General features: G+C 46.2%; 1 protein-coding gene across 2 annotated transcripts in view; it reads left to right on the top strand.

Moving 5' to 3' along the window:
• Positions 1-23778, top strand: part of KCNH2 (potassium voltage-gated channel subfamily H member 2) — a 1950790-nt gene that overhangs the window by 746830 nt on the left and 1180182 nt on the right. Inside the window, exon 1 of one of the 2 annotated variants that reach the window (XM_078662768.1) lies at positions 247-382. The exons of the other annotated variant lie outside the window; for it this stretch is intronic. Within the exon in view, the coding sequence (XP_078518894.1) occupies positions 283-382 (100 nt within the window). The 5' untranslated portion in view covers positions 247-282. Of the gene's footprint in view, positions 1-246; positions 383-23778 lie in introns of those variants that run through there. 2 annotated transcript variants of the gene reach the window in all.

Here is a 23778-nt window from a genome sequence, read left to right as displayed (position 1 = left end):
GTCTCGCGGCACCTCGGCTCATCCAGGGGCTGGGGATAACCAGGGACAAGAGAAGCTAATTGGGGAACATGCTCATATGTGCATATCCCGCCAAAGGCAGCGAGGCCCCTGTGATGTCACCACACTTAGCACAAGTGCCTGACACACGCAGTCATTAACATTCCTCCTGGCCGAGTTCAGCTCGGGGTCACCGTCGGAGCTGGGAGGCCTCCTTTGAGCGTCCATGGCCTGCCATTGGCAGCGCCCAAGTGGTTCTTAGGTTGAAATGCCAGCACACATGGCATGGTGCCAACTGCCCAGTGCGATGCCGGCCAGAAGCGATGGAAGGGATGCGTGAGAAGCACCGCCAAGGGTCCCGCCGAGAAAAAGGATCCCGAGAGAGGTGAGTCTGGGCCCCGCAGTGCCCCGCGCTAAAGGCCGAGAGCAGAACCCCCGCATCTCTGCAGCATCCTAAGAGGGGTGGGAAAGCGCGGCTCGGGCGCTTATAAAGAAGGGTCTGCGTGGAGGCTCGAGGACAGACAGACGTCACTGGATACATAGAGAGAGGTGGGCAAGGAAGGCTTCAGCATACACCTACATACAGCAAGGGGGGGGGGGCACCACGCGCCCCCAGAGAGGGGCACGCGTGCAGCAGGCCGCTTCACGACCCAACAGGGGCGTGCATTGGTAAGCAAGGAGCACGCTTACATACATGAAGGGAGAGGGGTCATCGCAGGCAGTCATTGGAGAACTCCCAAAGAGGTCACACAGCAAGGGGGCACGGGCGCGCCTGTTCATTCCAGGTAATATGAGGGAGGCAGGACTGGCCTGGGAGCTCACCTACAGGAAGAGGACTGATGGCTCCCGGCTCCTAGTGAGGGCATAGCAGGGAAGCACTATCTCTGCCTGTATCTTCGGAGAAACAGGCACGAGCAGCTGGACACACACCTGGCATTACACCACAGAGAGGTAAATACAAGAAGGCACAGCTACCAACCATCAAACTCCTAGGGGTGTGACAATTCAGACCGTTCCACCCCCGCAATGCGATAAGAATGGCCGGTGTGGCAGGCATGATTTATTTTTGTTGTACACTGAATTATTAAATTATGAAATACCGTTGTTGTGCTCATCTCAAAATTAGATAAACAGCTCCACCATGTGGGGGACTGTTGTAAGTTCTAGTGTTGAGATTTAAGTGCCGGTGCCAAGCGCCAGCAACCACACTACCGCCAGCTCAAATTAAGCACTGGTGAGTGAACGCACGCAAATCAATAACTCTATTGGATGGGTGAACAAGGGAGAGTGAAGAAACTCCTCACAGAAGGATACATATGACAGGGTTAGGATATAGCCTCCAATAACACTACAGAGGGAAGGGTGGATAGGGTTACGCGAGGATCATCTGTAATAACCCAGCTGGGGTGTAGGAGGGAGGGAGGGGCAGCCATTATCCTGATAAAGGAGCCTGGTGGAGAGCACTGGCTCAGCTGTCGCCCGGCAGTGAGCGCATATGGGGAGGGATGGGCACTCTTTAATCACCCCAGAGAGGGGCACATTAGGACGAGACTGTCCAAAAAGACATTGTACTCGGGTGTAGGCTCGCCCGAGCCTGCACCGCTATCGGGAGCACACGGGTGCCATTTTGGGATCAGCTGGAATGGGCACCAAAGCTACTAAAGACTCCAGGTGCATGACGCGCATTAGGGACATAGAACCAGCCTGAAATATAAGCGCAGAAAATATGTTAATTATCCGAAATCATTTATGTCTTTGAAAATCTTCCTGTTCTCTTTTTCATCAATGCCGTATTATTATTATTATTATTATTATGATGATGATTATTATTATTATTATTATTATTATTATTATTATTATTATTATTATTATTATTATTATCATGATTATCATTGTTATTATTATAATTATTATTGTCATCATTATTTAAGTTTTGTATAGATTGAAGCTAGGAGCTTAATGGAAGTTCTGCAGACACATGAACGGATCCAAGAGCTCAGGAATTAAACTCCCTCCCCGTTAAAGTTTGGCAGACAAAAGATTTGTTGGTGAAGACAGGGCAAGGTCTTTGGCGGGAGTCTTTATTTGACCAATCCCGCTGCAGGAAGCATGGTATGAGTATGCGCGCATTATATTGTTTAGGATTGCGGTCTTGCGCTGCTCGTAGTGACAGATCTCTGTATGAGAGGGCCCTGCACTGCTCCTGCCCTGGCAGTACATGTTCCTATTTCATGTATGATTCAAGGTTCCACAAGTGCTGCACTGTTCTGTGTGTGGGGTGCGTCGACACTGCTGCTGCCATGCTGGGCATTTAGTTGTGTATGTTCCCACTGAGAGGGATGTAGGTGCTTATCTAATGTATGCATTATTCATCTTAATCAACATCTAACTACACCAAAAGGCAAAAGACAGACTTAAACCAGCAAAAGCATACACAATACACCACAAAACCACCACCTTGCAAGAAGCAGAAATCCACAGACAGTAGATCAGGCTTCATCTTATACCAGGGGTAGTCTTGTACGACAAGCTACGACCATGGTATGGCTAGACACAGCCTCAATCCTTGAGCACAGCTGCATAAGCTGTGCAGTGGGCTGACATGCCAGACAAGTTGTCTTGTTTGTCATGGTATGGCTTGCTCCCGCTAAGCACAGTCTTATCATCAATGATGTAATTTCAGATGTTGCTGTGATGTTATTAATGATATTGTAGAACATGTCAAGGGTGATGTAAAATGTGGGGTGATTAACTGCCAAGCGACGGTGTACTTTATAGTTACTGTAGGGTACGAGTTATAGCTTTTTTGTTTTGTTGAAAATTTGTTTTTTCAGGTTTCAGCACAATACAAAACAAAATAGTGCAGAATTGCATTATTAAGTACTTTCACAGTATTAGTGTGGTAGACGTGTGGGCAGAAGCTTCCCAGGGGACGGCAAAGAAACAGGAGGAAAGGACCAATATCAGGCATCCACATACTTTCAGGTGCTATATATGGGATTAACGCAAACGGCTGAGCTATTCATGGTTCTTAAGTAGATCCACCAGCAAGGGCACACGTTATAGTTACTTGAGATAATTGTAACTAGTAAATTTCAGTGTTTTTTTTTATAGTTTACAAAAATTAAGTTGTCACTGAAATTTTCACTTAACTACATCACTTTAACCGTTGTTTTTTTTCCAGTTCATTTCTAGGGTTTTTTCAACCTAAAGTAATATTTTATTCTCATACGTAAAGTCAACCCTCCACCACATACGGCCTTCAGCCGTGCATGAGCGAGGGTAGGGGAGAGCTTGACCGCAGGGACCCTTGCCAAAGGGTTTAACATCCCAGGACAGCAAACCCGCTGTTACCCATGACCTCTGGCTGAAGCACGGCATGGGTTTGGTGCAGGACCTTATGACCAACCACTTGCAAGTGGCGAAGCCCATGCCAGGGACAGCCTTCTGTCATGCGCACCATGCAATTGTCCTAGTGGGTCCTGGCTGCACTCAGGTAGTCTTACCGGTTTTCAAAGAGATACAACACCAAAATATAATAAACATCTGGATTGCAATTGGTCTTGTTTGGGAACTTATACGTACCTCTCTATGCAGCACATTATTGTGGGTACAGCAACATTTACTGTTCTAATGTCAACGAAGCAGGGAAAGAGTACAGTACCACAGGCTGTCAATAGGTGTCCTTTGGGACCTCCTTTGTCCACATAATCAATCAATCAGAACATTTATAAGGCACACTATTCACCCATGAGGGTCTCAAGGCGCTGGGGGGAGGGGGTGCTGCTACTGCTCGAACAGCCATGTCTTGAGTAGCCTCCTGAAGGTTAGTAGGTCCTGGGTCTGCTGTAGGAGGATTGGGGGGAGTTCCAGGTCTTGGCGGCGAGGTAGGAGAACAATATTTCGCCGGTGGTCGCTCTTCGGATGCAGGTGACTATGGCGAGGGCGAGGTTGGCGGAGCGAAACTGGTGGTTCGGGGTGTTGAGGGTGAGTCAACTGTTGAGGTATGCCAGTCTGGCATTATGGAGTGCTTTGTGTGCATGGATGAGAAGCTTGAAAGTGATCCTCTTGTTGACGGGGAGCCAGTGCAGGTCTCTCAGGTAGGGTGAGATGTGGCTGTGGCGAGGGATGTCAAGGATGAGGCGTGCAGAGGCGTTCTGTATGCATTGCAGTCGTTTCAGGAGTTTGGCCGAGGCTCCCACGTAGAGGGCGTTTCCGTAGTCACGCCTGCTGCTGATGAGGGCCCGGGTGACCGTTCTTGTTTTAGTGGGGATCCACCTGTAGATCTTGCGGAGCATGCGCAGGGTGTTGAAGCAGGAGGACGAAACAGCGTTGACCTGCTTGGTCATGGAGAGTGTCAAATTGAGGATGACCCCCCAGGTTGCGTGCGTGGTCGGTGGGTTTTGGTGCTGCTCCCAGTGTGGTCGGCTACCAGGAGTAGCCCCAGGCTGGGGGGGGGGAGCCAAAGATAAGGATCTCCATCTTGTCTGAGTTCAGCTTCAGTCGGCTGTTCTTCATCCACTCGGCGACAGCCTTCATTCCTTCATGGAGGTTGGCTTTGGCGGGGAAGGGGTCCTTGGTGAGGGAGAGGATCAGCTGGGTGTTGTCGGCATAGGAGATGATGTTGAGGTTGTGTAGTTGGGCGAGCGGTGCCATGTAGATGTTGAGCAATGTTGGGCTGAGGGATGATCCTCGTTGTACGCCGCAGATGATCTCAGAGGCTTTGGAATGGAAAGGGGGAGGCGGACACTCTTAGTTCTGCCGGTGAGGAAGGAGGTAGTCCATTCCAGGGGCTTGTCTTGGATCCCTGCGGTGTGGAGGCGTGTGAGTAGGGTGCAGAGGCAGACAGTGTCGAAGGCTGCTGAGAGGACCAGGAGGATGGGGGACGCTGTTTCGCCTTTGTCCAACATGGTCCTGTTCTCATCGGTGGCGGCGATGAGGGCAGTTTCATACTGTGGTTGCTGCGGAATCCAGACTGGGACTGGTCCAGGATGTTGTTCTCCTCGAGGTAGTGGGTCAATTGTCTGTTGACGATCTTCTCGATGACCTTCACCGGGAACGGGAGCAGGGAGATGGGCCGGAAGTTCTTGAGGTCTCTCGGATCTGCCTTGGGTTTCTTGAGTAAGGCGTTGATCTCGGCGTGCTTCCATCTCTCCGGGAAGGTCACGGTCTCGAAGGAGATGTTGATGACCTTGTGGAGATGGGGTGCGATGGTGCTGCTGGCTTTGTTGAAGATGTGGTGCGTGCATGGGTCTGACGGAGATCCGGAGTGGATGGTGTTTATGATTTTGATGGTGTTGTCATTGTTCACGTTGGTCCAGGTGAGCAGGGGGTCGATGTTGATGGTGGGCGTGGGTCCGAGGTGTCTATTGATGTCAAGGCAGTCTCATTGTTGAAGCTGTTGTGGATGTCTGCGATCTTGCGGTGGGAGAAGGTGGCCAGGGAGTCGCACAGGTCTTGTGATGGTGGGATGTCGTTGGTGTTGGCGCTGAGGTTGGAGAGTTCCTTCACGATGTTGAAGAGCTCTTTGCTGTTGTGTGCGTTGTTGTCGAGGCGGTCCTTGAAGGAGGTCTTTTTGGCTGTTCTGATGAGGTGATGGTGTCTGCAGATGGCGTTCTTGTGGGCCGCATGGCTGTCCAGTGTCTATTCACAATGCCATTTCTTCTCTAGTTTCCGGCAAGTTTGCTTGGAGGCCTGGAGCTCCACGGTGAACCAGCCGGCTTTCTTGTCAGTGTGCCTGTTGGAGGTTTCTTGATCCGGGTCAGTGTTTTGGCGCAGTCATTGATCCATCACCTGAGGTTGCGGGCCTCAGTGTTGGTGTCGGTAGGGTCGGCGGGCGGGCTCCGGGCGAGGTTGGTGTTGAGCTGGTTTTCGGTGATTTTGCCCCAGCTGCGGCAGTGGATCCGTTAGGTGCGGTGGTGCATGGTGGGTTTCTGGAAGGCGAAGTGGATGCAGCGATGGTCGGTCCAGTGGAATTCGGTGGTGTGACTGAAGGTGATGGGGGAGCTTGCGGAGAAGATGGGATCGAGCGTGTGGTTGGCGGAGTGGGAGGGCGTTGTGACAAGCTGTCTGAGTCCGAGGTTTGCGAGGTTGTCTGTGGAGGCCATGGCGTGGGTGCTGACGAAGTCGGCGATGGAGTCGCTGAACTGAGACCGGGGTCCGGGGGGTCTAGAGACGAGTGTTCCTCTGAGGGTGGTGTTGGGGTCCGTGTGGATCTAGAAGTGCAGGTGTTCGGCAGTGCTAAGGGTGTCGTCGGGTGATGGTCGAGACCCGGAGGGTGTTCTTGTGGACTATGGCAATTACACCTCCTACTCCGTTGGTGTGGTCCTTGCAGGTGATCTTGTAGCCGTGTGGAATGGCTATGGCGAAGTCAGGCGCGAAGGAGGTGTTCATCCAGGTCTCCGTTAGGAAGGCGACGTCTGGGGAGGATGAGTCAATCAGGTCCCAGAGTTCGACGGCGTGTTTGCATGCGGAGCGGGTGTTGAGTTGAATGCATCTGAGGTGGTTGCGTCCTTTCTCGGCGGGCGGTTTGGCGGCTCGGAGGCTGGTGAAGCTGCTGGTCAGGGATGAGAAGGGTCATTGGGTGAGCTTCGGGGCGGCCAGGAAGCAGGTGTGTGATCATCTGGTGTTGAGTGCGTTGAGGGTGCTGGCGTCGTAGTGGCGTCGGTCGTTGAGGCGTTCGCGGGGACCAGGGGGTATGGTGATGGGCACGGTCCAGGCTCGGACGGGCACGGAAGGGCGTGGACAGGCTTGCCTTAGGCACGCCTTCAGCCACCATAAGAAGTGGAGGTGGGAGGGAGGAGCAGCTGGGAGGTGGGAGGGGACGAATGGGCGAGCAGGGGACGCAACAGCGGGAAAACGGGCGAGAATACTAGAGGCAAGGGGCACAGAAGGCAAAAGGGCACAGAAGGAGAAAGGGTACAGTAGGAAAAAGGGTACAGAAGGCAACAAGGGCACAGAAAAAGGTGAACAATTAAAAAATGAATCAGCAGACTACAGGGAGCAACAAGCAATAAACACAATAGAGGCAGAGGGGCCTCGAATCTACGTCAGCAAAGGTAGCAGCGAGCTTCAGGACACGGGCACAACAGGTGGTGCTGTGCAGCGTGGGGAGCGACCTTCCTGCAACAGGGTACGGCGTCCTTTTTTATCAATATAGCCTTGCCTGTAATCAGCATTGTGGGAAGAGTGCGTGGTAGTCATGGGGGTTATCAAGGGACGGCAAGGGGCCTGCAAGCAGTTTTGTGGGAGGGGTGATGGGGAGGCATGAGATTAGGGATGGCACATGGACCAAAGTGAACAAGTAAACAGAACACTTAATGAGCAGAGGAAGGCCAGCCAAACAAAAAAAAATCAATACAGTAATCTGCATTGGTGATGTAGTACTGGACTCTATACCTCACTATCATTTGTTGTCACCTGTGCTCACAGAACATGATGCAATTCTGCACTGCAGAATGCCAAGAAGGTGTAAATTCAACTAGAAGAAAATAAACAACGGACTTCCCTTAAGACTGGAAGTTTGGTTTTAATAAGACTGCTATCCTGATTATCAAATGCCACTTTCCTTTTAAACCTCAGTACTGAAAGGTTATTTCATACATGTCCCTATCATAACCTCCTGAAAAGATTTGCTAAAAAACTATCTTGCAATGTGTTGCATTTGAATAAAGAATGTGGGTGGCTCAAGGGAGAAGACACTGGATGTGGGTATTATGGTGGTGCTAAGGGTTTTGTAGAAAGCGTCCAGGATTGTCAACCTGAGAATGAGTTGGATCTGAGTAAAAGGACAGGTGTGACTATTGGGCCCATTGATGATTCCCAGAATGAAACTGAACCTCTGACACTTAGTATGACCTTTCCCAATCCATCCTTGAAAGAATATGAACTTCACTGGCACTGTATTACCAATATATGCAATGACAGGCCTGTTTACCTCCACACTACTTGATATCTCGTTAGGAAATTATGTTATGTTGAGAAGGATCGTCTCTGAGTTTGGAATGTCCCATGTGGAGTTCAATTCCCCCCTTGTGAATAGCGCATGTGGAATGTTCCAGTATGTAATGGTACTGTGGATGTAACAAGCTGTAGATGGTCCTTGGTCAACAGCAATTCCTCAGACTTACCGCACGTTTGTGGACACTTCAATGAACCCAGGTTTCCCACTGCACATGCGCTGCCTTAAGACTCCAAAAGGTCAGTCATCTGAAGTATGTAAGCCTCTAGCTTCCGTCACTCTTCAACGGAGCTGACCCCTATTTCTGGAAAGCCAACCACAGCTTGAGAACATAAGAAGTAAACAATAAATTATCTGTAGATTGCCACATTACCAGCAATGACCTCTTTCTTTTCTTATCTAACTGCACGGCTTGATTGACCATTTACTGTTCTAATGTGCATGACGGAGAAAAAAGGTGCCGTACCACAGGCTGTCACTCGGTGTCCCTTGGGACCTCTTTTGGCCACATAAGGTACTGCACCCTTTTTTCTAACAATATAGCAGTGCTAGTAACAAGTATTGTGGGAGGGGTGAGGGGAAGTCATTGAGAGATTAAGGGAAGGCAAGCAGACCGAAGTGCACAAGTAAACAGAACACTTAACGTGCAGAGGCAGTCCATCCAAGCAAAAAAAGCAATTCAGGGGTGGGGGTGGGCAAGCAGTGATGTGGTAGGGGGTGGGCAAAGGAAGATGAAATGAGGGCAACTAAGTGTGAATGAAGCGTAAATTAAACAAACGAAAAACAAGCATTGTGGGAGGGGTGAGGTGGAGGCACAGGAAGATCAAGGGATGGCAAGTGGCCTGCAAGCAGTGTTGTGGAAGGGGTGATGGGAAGGCACAGGGAAATTAATGGACAGCAAGCAGACTGAAATGCACAAGTAAACAGAGCACGTAACGTGCGGAGGCAGGCCAACCAAATAAAAAAAGTGCTCTCAAAGTACAACTAACATGAAGAGTAAGAACACATGTAACAGGGGCAGTCCTCATTGGAGGATACAAAATTACAAAAGGAAGGACTACTAAGTGTATTTACCAATGAAAACCAGCATTTCTAAAGGACAGTAAGAGGAACAAATGAAAAAGATGGGTTGTTTTTTGAAGTTCATATCCTAGATACAGCATGTCTCTCCGTGACTGCGCATGCGCTACCTAGGCGAGACCTAAAAAGTGACTCTATTATTATCTTTATCCTAAAATCACCCATATTTTTGATCTAATGTATATTTCAGTAATTCATGGAATGCAATGTTTAATAATAGTGGTCATCATAAAAATGTTTAATAACATTTTAATAAAAATTGTATGTGAGTCCTTTGAAATAGGTTTTATTAGTTTATTTTCTGGGCTAAAGAATGTTAAAAGAAAAACTCGTAAACATGTTGTTTTATTTGATATAAAACCAACATTTCTCCAATTCCTTTGTTAAATAATTTTTTTAGCACACATAATACAATCAGAAACAAAGACAAGAGAGCCTGGCACACCAGCTGAACAGTATAGAGCTCCAGCTTGAAGTGCTTAAAGAAATATGGCAAGCTCTCCTGGGGTCTTGGTTTTAATGAGACCTACTGTTTTGTAATGTTGCTAGGGGCTGCCTCACTTCCTACAGTACCCCACCAACATAAAAACATGCTTGGTGGTGCCCCTCCCTATTGTAGGGGCACTAACAAGCTCAAAAAAATAATAAAGAAAAAAGCCCTTGCATGGCATTATGGGGCACTCCTACAAAGAGCAATAAATAATAAATGAGCGGGTCATGCTGCCCATCTGTTATTCACTTTGGCGTTCCGGTGTCCACCCTGGTCACTCTTCCTCTCCCCAAGCCACTTCAGGCCCAGGTACCACATCCCCTGTGGGGCTTATGTTTTTTTTAAGGGCATGGGAGGGCAGCCCCCACCCCTGACCACTTTGGGCCCTGGGGAATCCATCAGCAGGGCCTTTGTTTTTTCAAGGAGGAATGCAGCATCCAGAGTGTGGAAGCAGTATGCTCACACTCTCCTGGGCAGGGAACCACAGTGTCCCGAGGGTGGGTTCCCAGGACACTGTAAAGTATTGCTCTCCAGGAGATGGTGTCACAGGCCATTACTAACACGAGGAAGAGCGGTGTGCACCCCCCCTTCTTCTTTAAGTAATTTAGCCCCGGGGGATGGGTCACAGGGTCAAAAGTGGCTCGGGGTATCTAAAATATACAAAATACTCCTACCAGAAACCCCTAAGTCCCACAAAGAGAATGAGAGGCAATGGGAAAAGGAAATCAACTCTAGCACGAACAAGCTTGACTGTGAGCAAATATACAAGACACCCATCAGAAATAAAGTCTCACCTACACTCTCCCAAACCAAGTTTATGGTTATCAACAGAACCTACTAGACACCAAACACACTGCACAAGGTTAACCTTATTGATACCCCCATATGTTGCAATTGCAACGATCAGGTAGGCAATTTTGCGCACATGCTATTCCATTGCCCCTTACGGCAAACTTTCTGGGATAAAATCATTGACTGTATCAGAGACACCTTTCACATCCCCTCAGTTAGAGAGTTCTCTTACATGCTCCTAGGACCCCTAGACCCCGACTACAAAATGACAATGATCGTGATCTGTTAGACCTAATGCTGACTCTGCATGCAAAGTCATTTTATGTCACTGGAAGAATTACATATGCATTTCATACAAGACATGGCAGGAGTAGCGAACCTTTCTTAGAGGCGCACACAATTTGACTCTGCAAATTACCCAGTGATGCTCGCCCCACACTCAACTATGGGACGCCCTAAACGCACCCAACCTCGTTTTCAAATCGCCATGAAGTAGAGGTGAAAAGGCCCAGGTTCAACGTCTCCTATATCGCCAGGGAAATCCATGGAACCATGTAAGAATTAAGTATTAATACACCCACAAGATGATAACTGACCACTCTAATGTTTTATTGGCTGCTCCCCCTTTTCCTTTTCGGTTTCCCCCATTGTTTCATTTTTTATTTAATTTCTTGCCTTCATTTATTTTTCTTTTCGGTAGAAGAACAACTTCACAACTCCCACAAAAAGTTAATGACTAGGCTATTAAAATCATACCAGGCAATAGCTATGCCTCAAAGTTGACGGTTAGCTGATGGCTACCACTGAATCTTAAATATATATTTACAATCGTCACAATATGACTATGTAAACAAATTCTTGGATATAAAGCTTTTCCATGCGTCGGACAGCCCCCGGCCTTCCGACGTTACAGTGGGCTTGTGCGGAGGACGGCTAGGGGCCGTCCGAACCCTGCCCACTCATTATTTCACCCGTACCGTGGCTGAATTCGCACCGCTGTCAACGGGTTAAAAAATGTAGGGCTAATGCCATGTATAAACATCACAATCTGAATATGTAAACTATACCTTGGATGTTTGAAATTGTATGACTAATGACAGGTGTCAACAACGTGGATGATGCTCATGGGAGGGGTAATACCGGAAGTCATTCTGTATTGTGGTTGTATTTCTTGTAAAATTAGCTAATAAAAATTATTTGAAATCGAAAAGTGGCTGGGGGAGGAGGACTGAGCGCCTCGTCCTCTTTTCTTAACCCCTTGCATGCGGCCGCGAGTCTGCGCCTGTGCGGCAAAATCGAAAGTGGGTGGGTTCATGACGGCCCTCAGCCGTCATCAGCACACGAGCACCGCGGTGCATGACGGGCGGAGGCCGTCATCAGCATGCAAGGGGTTAATAAATCGGCCCTGGGTGATTTCATATGCCTTTCTAACTGTGCAGATGTTGTACTACTCTTTCAATTTGAACTGCAGCTAGCACTGGATTCTCACTTTTTTTGGAGACTGGCCTTATGTTGATCCGCTTGTATTACTTGCTGTTGATTTACCAATGAGACATTAATTGCTATTGATTAAGTAACCACTTTTTACCTTCTGAAATGATCTGAATTTTGAATAAACCTATAAGGTTTAACATGGAGCTTTATCTCGTGTAAGGTTATTAGGTTTGGCTTGGACTCAGTCTTTGAAGACTCAGATTGTCCTGATCCTACATATCCCCCCTCTTAATAGAGCATTGACATAAGCAAGGTGCAGCTGTAACATGTCCAATTAGCACAATGTTAAGCTACTTGCAGACTTAATATGTCAGCCACACCTCACACGCCTATATATTGTTATTGTAAACAGGAACAAATTCATATGGAAATGTAAAGCTTCCCATGCAAAGGTGCAACCTTTCGTTGGCTAGTACAGTATCATTCACACATGCTTAGGTATTATATTCTAGGGTATAGCATTACATACAAAGATTTAGCATCACATGCATATGTAGAGAGATTATATGAAAAGTTAATTGTCATATTTCCAGATACATTTATTATATGTTTGGTATAGCTGCATCAATTAGATGAACAGGAATAGCATTAATATGCTAATTAGGCCAGTATGACATTTAAATTGTGGCAGGTAATTAGAAAATTCCAGACATTTCACGATATGATTTTTATGTGAAATTCTGGAAAGAACGCCATTACGCCATGTTCTTTAATTATGCCGCTCTTGATGAAAAAATTATAGCATGGTAGCGTAGGAGCCAAGTGAATTTCTCACAAGCCTTAATGCCAATATGTGAGGTACAGCTATCGTATTCCCATCTACTGCTATCATATGTCAGATGCAACCACTATATGCTTATATACTACTTCATAAGCCTAAGTATACTCTTACATGTCAGGACAGACTAATGGTATGGATGGGTCATATGCCCAGACCCAACCACACTTTTAGAGATACATCCATTATAAGTAGGGTTGCCAGTTTCATGGAATTTATTTTTGAAACATTCCTCCCTGTATTCATCCATATTTAATTGTACTAATGTTTCTGTTTTACCTTATTTCTTTTTTTGTGCATAACAATGGTCTTATAGCTGTTATATTGATACAGATATGCAAGCAATTCTGATATACTTACATTAGGAAGCCTGATGGGTTTTAGCAGTATAAGAAGCCATATATAATTAATCAGTACGCTCAAATGTGAACATTAGTGTAGCATACAAACACATATTCACATCTGCAGCCACTTAAGCTGCACTAGAAACTTCACACCTTTTATACCTTCAGCGTTTGTCAGTTTTTACTGAATTTGGCCTGGCTGTCATAACTCATAACTTTGAGACTCATTCGGAAGAAGGTCTATTTTCCATATTTTACAGTATTTAAAACTAAACAAAAATAGGAAAGTGGATGTTTTTTCTGTCTATTGTTTTTGTAAACATCAATTAACACGAAAAACTGTGAACCTCAATTATACACTATGCATATTCTCATAAACTCTGATTTGGTCACATCTGGCAAGGCGCAACCACGTAACGCACAGTGCAGCCTGTCATAGCCACCCTTTTACCCGGATGCAATCCCCATGTACTCAGTGCTGCCTTTTGCGATCAGGGAAGGATATCAAATGTCAATTTTTATATAAACTTATCCATGCTGCAACCAAAATATATTATGGTAGCCTCATAAGGCGAGGTACCTATCACAGTGGTGTTGCCTTTTCATGCCAGGCTCTGCCCTATACGCTCTGGCACTGCAATCATATGTCAAGGTCCTGTGTTAACCATCCCATGCTAAGCACAGCTTTAAAGGCCTAAACTGGCCTCCCATGGGCATGTACTTTCGTTATATGTGAGTTGCAGCCTTTTATACTAAGGTCAAATCATTTCTCCTGGTACACCCTCCTAGCCCTACATACTACGTCATAAACTCGCCCATATGCTCATATTCACAAGTACAGACTCACATGACATATTTTAGTCCTTCATGCCCAGGTATTGCCCTATATGTCATATATTGCATAATGTGTCCAGGTGCTTCCTAGTATACCCATATACAGCCATCTTTTGTCGTGTTGTTTATCATAGGCGTAGGTTCGGGCTCATAGGTGCAGGTACAAACTAACATGCATAGGTAACACCATCATACACTAGGCATAGATTCAAATGATCATGTAAAACTTCCCATGATTGGGTGCTGTCATTACATTCCATAAGCAGGGTAGAGAGGTCCCGTCATCATATGGATGGAACACTACTGTGCAATAGATTCAAATCCATCATAATGACGACTTCTTAAGACTGATATCCTCCTATAGTATCAAGCTGCCTGATCGAGAAAACGGCGTTCAACCCATTAAATGTCAGCCATGTGGAAGCAGTGAAGATAGAAACAATTCCAGAAAACGACAAAGCACATGTTCCCTGCTGCATGTGTCAGTGAACAAGCAAATTTCCCCACGTTGCTCAAAATCTCATTTCTGCCAAGAGCACATGCATTTGCAAAAGGGAAGGGGTCCCCTGGGGGCCCCTTCCCATTTACAAATGCATTACCACCTACTTGAAGTAGGTGGTAATTGTGAGTGTTTTGCGACCACAATTGCGGTCGCAAAACAAGAGTACATTGTTTTGCGACTCACTATTTGGAAGGGAACGCCCCTTCCAAATACGAGTCGCAAAACCTATTTAGCAACTCGCAAAAAAAATTGCGAGTCACAAAATAGGCTATGTACATGGCCCAATATGTGTTTGCATGCGCAAACGGGTTCGCAAACCCGTTTGTGCATGCAAAAACGGGTCGTACATCTGGCCTATAGTTTTGAATCCCAACAGGTCCCAGTTAACCTTTGACCTTTCAATGGTTGACAAAAAGACAACATTTGAATTGGGAACAAACTTCAGGAAGTACTGAAGAGCTTGATAATTACAGATTATTATTGATACTATTTCTTGTACAAAGCGGCCCTTTGAGTTTCTCAGAAGCAACCAGGAAAATGTGGCCATTTAAATAGGCCTCTTCATCCCCCTGCTCCACACCCACATATACCTTGAGTTGCATGAATGCCACCCTTCAACAGAAGCAACATTTCCCTGAAACATTTGATTTTGAGAAAGACACTTTGGGTTATAAATCAGAACCTGTCCCAGTTCCAAACTGTCATACATTATGAAGAATGGAGTTTTAGATGGGACATAGAAGTATATGAATATGCCAACTGTTAGTCTGAAAGGGTACACCATTATTTCGTGAAGGACATTAAATCTGGACCTAAAGATTCCACCATCTGTAAAATAAAAAGGGACAAATAAGACTCCTTCATTGCCACACAGTGTCAGGATACGTGGTCTAGTGACTAAGCTTTGACTTGGATACCCGGGGATCTGGATTTTTGTCCTTGCTTTGGTGCTTGACTGAAAACTGTGTGATTTTGGTGAAATCACTTAGGGAGTTGTTTGGTGAAGCAAGCTGTATTGCAGGCCCATCAAACTCATGCTTCCTGCCCTCTATTTAGAGTCAGATTAAAACACCAAGTTTACACCAGTGCTAGCTCTGCCACTGTAAACCTCTGACCTGGAGGCCCGTCTACCAATTGGCTCCAAGGATATTGGGGCCGTTGTCCCACCCACGTGGTTGAGTTAGAGCTTGGCATATGTTCGATCTGTTCTACTTAGAGTGAATTGTCTTGTATATGCTTTGAGTAAGGTGGTTGGGAATATTTTGGTGAATGCCCCACATTTGCCAAACTCTAATCCACTGTTCTGTGGCAAAACATTTATGACAGGTAATTGTATAATTCGAAAACATGTAAGTACACACTTCAAGTACATAATCCTGCATCAATTGCGTCACAGATCTGCCGCACCCGAACCCCATTCTACAGTGCGAAGTTACTCTTCAGCCAGAATAACACCCATTGTTCCAGTTGATGCTCTTGACCAGAAGATTGAAGCTATTGCATCTTTCTTGTTTAAATCTAGAAAAAAAGGCATAGTTACAAATAGTAGCCTCAATTAATATGACAATGACTATCACCAAAGCAACCTAAAAGTAGTATCCAAGAATAATCGAGGCAAAGTTCACATCCATACAACTTCCACAGGTTCATGATGAGCATCACCGACTGGATGAAAAACAACTGCCTGAAACTCAACTCTGACAAAATGGAGATGCTGATCTTTGGGAACATTTTAAATCCTGACTTTTTATTTCTCTCAGCTATGAGTTATTAACTTATGTCTACCTTCCTACAATACATACATATAGCTTATATACAGATCTGTTGACTGGGTGTGAGTGTTTGATTGGTTCAGATGCTCCTTCCATCACCACCTCCTTTTGTACCGCTATATACAGGGCCAGGCTGGGAACAGAAACCGGCCCTTGCATACTGCTCAGCCACCCCTGCCCCCCCCCTTGGGTGAGGAGGAGTGAAGCTGAGCAGTTTGCGTGGGCCGGTTTCAGCTGAACTGGCCCCCACCCTAGCACCCTACCGGGGAAACGCCCGGTGCCCGCTATGGCCAGTCCGGCCCTGCTTATATACAAGGGATGAGCAAAGTCAAAACCCTACCTCAAATGTTTCTCTTAAGTACTTGACCTTTAAAGTGATACGCTGTGTGCCTTTGTTTCCCCTCCATTGCATTGGCATCTAGCTATTAGGCTCAAGGTGGCCCCCAGCCAGGATCATTCTTGAACAAAAGGAGCAGTGATTGCCCTTTAAGTTAGGCTTTTGTTTGCCTTGCTGGAATTGTAAATAAGAAAGCCCTGTTATGGTCTGCAGATTCCTGCATGGAAAGGAAAGCAGACAAGCTGCAGGTGCTGCGCAAATTATACTGGGAAAGATTTAACATAATTCGCCCAGATCCCAATTCTGGCCTAATAAGGTTACCTCATTCTTCTGACTACTTGGATCAACCCTGCTGTTCAATAAAACCTTAAAATGGCACAACCTTATGAGTACTGTCATTTTTTAAACCTGGGGTGTAGGTGCCACAAGAGTAAACAATTCTTATTATGATGGTTTTAATCTGCTTTGCAAAACTATCTCAAAACATATTAACTCCTTCCGTGCTCATGACAACTCCTAGCCATCATGAGTCACGGTAGGCATGTGCTCATGACGGCCGGGAGACGTCAGAACGTTGCCACACTGCCCACGCGCGATTAATTCCCCGCCTGTGCGGGAGTTCTAATGGCTCCCGGCCATCATGAGCACACGCCCACCGTGATTTATGATGGCCGGGAGCCGTCATGAGCATCGTGGCCTCACGCAGACCACCCCCACTGTGCCGGAATTTGTGCAGCGGCAAAGGGGTTAATTAGAGCTATATGTGTGAAATGCACCTGTTTTCACTCTTGTTGTAAACAAAAGTTTACTGTGGTAATTCTCACAGATTTATATTGCTGAGCACTCACCAGAATATTCAGTTCCTTGGTGCACATAGCCTTCGCCGCGGTAAACAGAGATCTTGCACTGCCGCACACAGAAGAAAGAAATTTGAGGGAATATTGATTATAACAGTAGAAGCATGCCACAGAAACCACGATAGTCCCAATGAATAAAATGGAGCATGTAACAACTCTGCAAATTGTTGGTCAATTACCCTGATGGATTCCAAGCAATAATAAATTAATGGAAAGTTATCTATATTGGGAGAAATCAATGTATTCTAACAACATTATACAGCCATTCCACATGGTTTATCTGGCAAATTTTAAATCTATAAAACTTTTGGCGCTCTGTTATTGAATATGTTATGGAGAGTTTACAATGAGTTATCTCAAACAAAAATGGTATTACCAACTATGATGGAAGCAAAAGTTTGTCTTCTCTTTGAAGCTGGTCTAGTGCCCCACAGAATGTGCATCCTCTAAATCAATGTCCTTTTAGAATACTAATGTGAAACTCCTGGTGTCAGTTCTCACGGCACACCGGCAGAGGGGCAGGTCAACCCAGATCAAGCAGGCTATATAACAGATAGAAAAACAGTGTACAAATGGTGTGGATGGTGGTGCAGTGAATGGTGTTCCAGTCACTTGATGGCAAGAATGTGTTTGATTGCACTGACTGAGACTACATGAGTAACGCCATGACAGAGATGGGCCTCAATAGTCATTTTCTTGACTGGGTCCATATAGAGTAATGGTCAACAGGGCTAAAATTAAACTGAACTGCACAATCTTGGACTAGGTATGCATCAGCACCGGGACTAGTTAAGGATTTCTCCTCTCGCTGCTCTTGTTTGTCGTTGCCTTTGAGCTCCTAGCCATATGCATTATAGCCAGTGACTGCTTCAAATGTACGATGTTTGTTGATGACATCCTTCTAACGATTACAGAACTTGAAACGTATCTTTGGAAAGGCAACAAATTCAAAGAGCCTCAGGCTTCAAGGTTAACTGGAACACATATGCAGGATTCAATGTTACTTTGGGTCTGGCAGTGTCGGGAACCTTGTCAGTGTATATGGTGTCCACTGGTCTGCCGACTCAATTACACACAGTGTAGGGATTTTGACGCCCACTCTGGTGGGAACTTGAAACATCAATGCAAACCTTCTGCAGAACATATATTAAGACTAATTGTCAAGCTGGAAAACGCCGGAACATTTAATGGATAAGTAGTATAGCAACACTCATGATGCCAATTAGCCCTAAGATTTTGACATTTTTCCAGGTGATACCCCTAGGCTTTCAGAAGGAGGTGCTATCCCGGCGACAGCGGTACTCTAGACACTTTGGAGGGAACAGAGGCCGAGACTAGATGGGATAATGTGCTCCGTGTCCCCGAAATGCGAGGATTGGGCATGTCTAACTTGATGAATATAACCAGGCAGCACATTTGCGGTTTGTATGCTCATTTGTGATGGATGTTGCGGTGTGAGATTCACCACTCCGAATACAGAGGCCCCACTCTAGGAGGTCCAGAGGAAGATGTTAGGCTCACCCAAAACGGTATACTTTCCCAATTAAAATGGTGACCTTGAGGGAATGGGACAACCTGCACATCCCTTGTGGCCAGACCACTTTCCTCTTCCTTCACACTGATGTGGGGGCAATAATAAATAGACAAGCTTTTGCATGATGGGGTGAGGGAGGGTTGAATAATTCTAAGGGATCTATTTCAGGATGAGAGGGCTAAATCCTTTTTATAGGTTTGGGATTATTTCATGTTGGATGAGGGAGAAATGTTTCGATATACACAATTACACCATTAGTCACAGCAGCAGGATAATCAAGTCCAGTAATATGAGGCATCTTACAGCCTGTACAAAATGTACTAATACCCCCCTCCCCCACTAAGACACACCCTATGTCGCAATTCTACAGTATGTTTCTTACTTGTGAAACAGTGAGGAAACTGTCATACCAAAAAGCATAAGAAAGGGACACATCTGTGTCATGATCAGTGGATAAAGAAATTACATTCGACCAACAACTTTGCAACACATGATTGCAGTAAGGAGACACTCTAGAAAATCTTTAACAGGTGGAGCTTCTTCCAATACACCTCCATATCATTGACAAATCTAGGAATAGTGAGTGCTGAGATGAAGGTGGAGGGATGGACAAATTACCCACATTTTATTGTCTTGTACACAAATAGCTTCGCATTTCAAAAGGATATTGAAGGTGATTAAGGAGGCCACTCTCAGATTTGGCAGTGTGCACAGATACGTTTGCTGGGCCTCCGAGGTGGAGTACATTTGCTGTGAAAAAGAGGTAAATGATATCCCATAAACTACCTGCAGCACAATCCGACACAGTGGGGTGTTGAAGATCCTCCTGTCAGAGGGGGGATGACTGCAGAGGATCTGGTGGTTATGGAGGATGGAAAAGCTTTACAAGGAGGCCTGGACTTGTCAAATAAGTGTGCACACTGTTCTCTAACCTAGCTACAGAATTCAATGAACTGCATTCTCCCCAAAAACAAAAAATGCTGAACATTTAGGAAAGATCTGAACTGTGGGGGGATAACCTTACTGGAGGAGGCGTGATGCCCCATCTAATTAACCCAAATGTAGTTATGCAGACTTGTCCGGGCCACCTACTGGGATAACACACAGTATTGTGATGAAATAAATGGTGTTGGGGCTTCCTTGGGGCTGTGGGGGAAAGGTGGATCAGTTAAGGTTTGTGAACGTGACGTACAATTTACAGATGAGAATGTTAATCTATATATTGTACAACCTGGAATAAACATTTATTGAAACCAAGGGACAGATTTACAAGAAACTAAGGCAGCACGGTGCCACAAGTCATTTTGCTGCGCTGCGCTGCATTCATTTTGAAGCACAGGGATGCGATATATTTACAACATGTTGCATCTCTTTACTTCCCCCTGTGCTGGCGCACAAACTGCTGTCATGTGCCGGCGCAGGCACCCTTGCCCCATGGTACAAGGATGCCTACGTCATGAAGAGATTGTTTTTGTGTAGGAAGCTGCCCCTTCCTGCACATTCTGACGCATTTCCAGATTTACGCCTGCTCATAAATTTGGAAATGCATCAGTGGACATGGGTGTTACATGGGAACACCCACAGCAACATCCTTGTTATGCCCCTAACATGCAAAGTTTTGCGTGAAAAGGACCCATATTTACAAGCACAGGTAAAGTCACACAGGGTGGCTTTACCTGTGCTTGTAAATATCACTCAGCAGGTTACACCGCCAGTGTGTCATGCAACGTGACGCACCGGCGGGCACAAGGATCTTGTAAATCTGCCCCCAAATATTTGTGGCTCTACTGCACCTGAGCCAAAGCCAAGAACACTCTGGGTCACTTCTTCTAATTCAACTCTGACTAATTGACCTTTGTGGTAGCCTGGGAGGAACAGGAGTTAACAACAATTTAAATCTTAAGGTACATTGTGATCATAAGGACCACACAATAAGAGTCATTAACTTGACGGTAAAAGGTTTATTACAAACTTAAAGCCGGACTAATATAAATCAATCTCAAAAACAGTATAAAAGTATAAAATAATCAAAGGGAGACCAAAGCGTCTTACAATATTGGTCCTCAACAGTAATGAACATATAAGTATCTCAGTAGCCGCGATACAGAAAATAAGGAAAATAATTTGATGACTCACCAAATAGTTTTGATACTTCTCCCCATATATGGAAAAAAATGGCAGCATCTATTAACCCCTCCCACGCTTGTGACGGATCCGCTCCGTCACGCCCCTCGGGTGGGCTGTGCTGGTGACGGAGCGGTTCCGTCATGGCCCGGTCTCCACGCCTGCGCGGCGCGTTCTATTGAGCGGGCGGGCCGTGACGGAACTGCTCCATCACAAGCACAGCCCACCCGAGGGGCGTGACGGAGCGGTTCCGTCACAAGCGTCGGAGCGCCGCGCAACCCCCCCACACCCTTAGCGCTGCGGCGGAATTGCCGCCGCAGCAAAAGGGTTAAACCCTACACTAACCTAAGGATAGGGGAATCCCTATTGAAGCAGGGTAGCAAGTAAGGTGTCAGTATCAAAACCTCTGTAGAAGTTCTATAAGTGAAGAATTGAATATAGCATGAATCCACACAGTAAGACATTTCAAGAGAGGGCTGTATCTCTCCAAGTCTAAAGAAAATCTGACTAAAACCAAGGTGGCGTTACAAAGAAAGGTAAACCCATAAGGAGTCACTGGGACCTGCATACGTATCGATACAAAAGGAAGGAGTCCCAGAACAAATATGAATGCACAATAAAGTTAGTGTCAGAATAAAGAACAGATATAATCAACTTGAGAGTACGTTGTTTTTAATCACAAAGTACTAACGCACACATTTGTGCGCATGCCATGAGTTCACATAATAACAAATCGTAGTGCCCAATAGGTAGTAGGGAGGGAAGTGAAAGTGGTAGGAAATAGTAAGTCTAGCGTACTTAGTCTAACAACTTTTTTACAACTGGCTTCAGACGGGAGCCAGACACAGATACAATAAATGATCATACATTTAGGGTAACCAAGCTTCTAGAGTAAGCAGTACAATTCAAGCTAGGGATAGAAGTTGGCAGGTGGATCAGTTGTCGACTTTTCAACCCCATGTGGACGGGTAGGGACAAATGGGCCCTTACAGGAGGGTCTTCTCAGGACGGGGGATAGGGTGTGGGCAAGATTCCGTGTATGGCGTGTGTCTCACACGGAGGTGTAGGCATTATTCACAACCAGGCAATTATAGAAGAAACGTTGTCCCAATCGGCATCCTCAAGTGAAATTTAGAAATCAGGAGCCGCCATGGTGCGGTCAGCATTCCCGCGGTATCTGCGTATGGAATTCAATCCGGCAGCACCAAAGGCTGAGTCACTCTGTTTTCAAACAGAAGTGGCAAAAGCATAACTTTTCAAAATGATTAGCTTATACATCTTCCCACCAGGTCGCTGTGACATTAAGACCAATTGCAAGACATACCAGTAATCTATTTACAAGAGGAGGAAAGGGCAGTGGTGCCTGGGGATGACAAAAGGGGGATGCAGTGTTTTACACCCGACTGGCTAATCGGCTATCCTCTAGAAAACATAGAGACAGATTTACAAGGCACTTGCGCCACATTTACGCCACCGTTGCGTAACGCAAAGGCGGTGTAAACGTAGTGCATCCCTGCAACCCATTTACAACGTGACGTATCTAGGCAGATGCGTCACGTTGTAAAGCCCTGCGCCACATGTGGGCGTTCCGGGGCAGGTGCGCCTCGCAAAAGTGCCTGCGTGAAATCTACTAGATTTCACTCAGGCACTTGTGCAATGCTGCTACGTCAATTCCTTACGTCTGCTTGAAGCAGGCGTAAGGACTGACGCAGCACGTTAAGTATAGGGCACACCCGAGCATTGCTGGAGTCGCGTCGCGCTTGTGACGCGACTCCAGCGATCCACCGCCCTTACGTCACGAGGTGCGCCACGCATCTGCCTACCCTTGCGCCACGGCACGCCGCATTGTAAATGCAGCGCGTCTGCCGTGACGCAAGGGTAGTTTTGCGTGACGCATTTGTTCTGGCGCATCCCTGCTGATTTGCAGAGATGCGCCAGAACTCATAAATGTGCCCCATAATGTAAAAGGCACAACTCCATGTTAGAGCTTGCCCCTGCTCACCTGTGTACTAATGAGTATTATCCGCCCTGAGCAAGAGCTGGTGTTAAAGAAGTGATACTCGGCATTCAAGTATTGCATGAAGCCTGCGATGTTTGCATCCACGCTACCCTTTTCACTGAAGTCTGCTTTATTCAAGCATTGTTATTTCCGTTTCGTAAAGTCGTCGCAACGTGCAATGCTCTTAGTGCATCGCCAACACATGTGTGGATAAGTACAGATGACTGCAACCGAGGTACAATGTCCGCGAGCGCTGTTTTACTTCATATTGAAAGTTGTAGCTCTCTGATGTATTTTGTTCAATAATTCACAAAAAAACCACAATTGGAGACACTGCACCCGGGTCTTACACCCAAAAGCTCAGTCCATCAGGCATGCAGAAACATTCTCTCAGTGGCTGAGAATGTGCCCTTTTTGGACGGATGAAATATTAACAGGGATTGGCTGGTGCAGTTCGCCAGTTTTTTATTGGCTGCACCCCTTTGACCAAAGTGCAAAAGGCATTGGTAATTTCTTTAATGAACTGTTCTGAAGATTGTTGCTGCTGAAGCAAGAGAGCAGTCAGTGGTGTGAAGTGTAGGACTGCTGGTAAGTCGTCTTGTCACAAAGGGTGGCCCAGCCTGCATGTCTCCAGTCTAATGACTTTGCAGCATCTGTGGCGCAGCCCGCTGCTGGGAGCCATCAGAGCTTTACCCTTCACACTGAGTGGGTCACCCCCTCCAGCCATCTGACCTCATGTACGGGTGCACCAGTCCTGTTCAGCTGTCAATGCTTCACAGCACAGTTGTGGAGTGAGAGTTGTACATGGCTGAATGTAAACATGCCAGCTTTGAGCTACATTGTAGTTCTACACTGCTAGACAATTGTACAGAATCAAAATCTTA

The sequence above is a fragment of the Lissotriton helveticus genome, chromosome 10 (genome assembly GCF_964261635.1).
Source record: "Lissotriton helveticus chromosome 10, aLisHel1.1, whole genome shotgun sequence".
Taxonomy (NCBI): Eukaryota; Metazoa; Chordata; class Amphibia; order Caudata; family Salamandridae; genus Lissotriton; species Lissotriton helveticus.
This window is presented reverse-complemented; position numbering and strand designations above follow the sequence as displayed.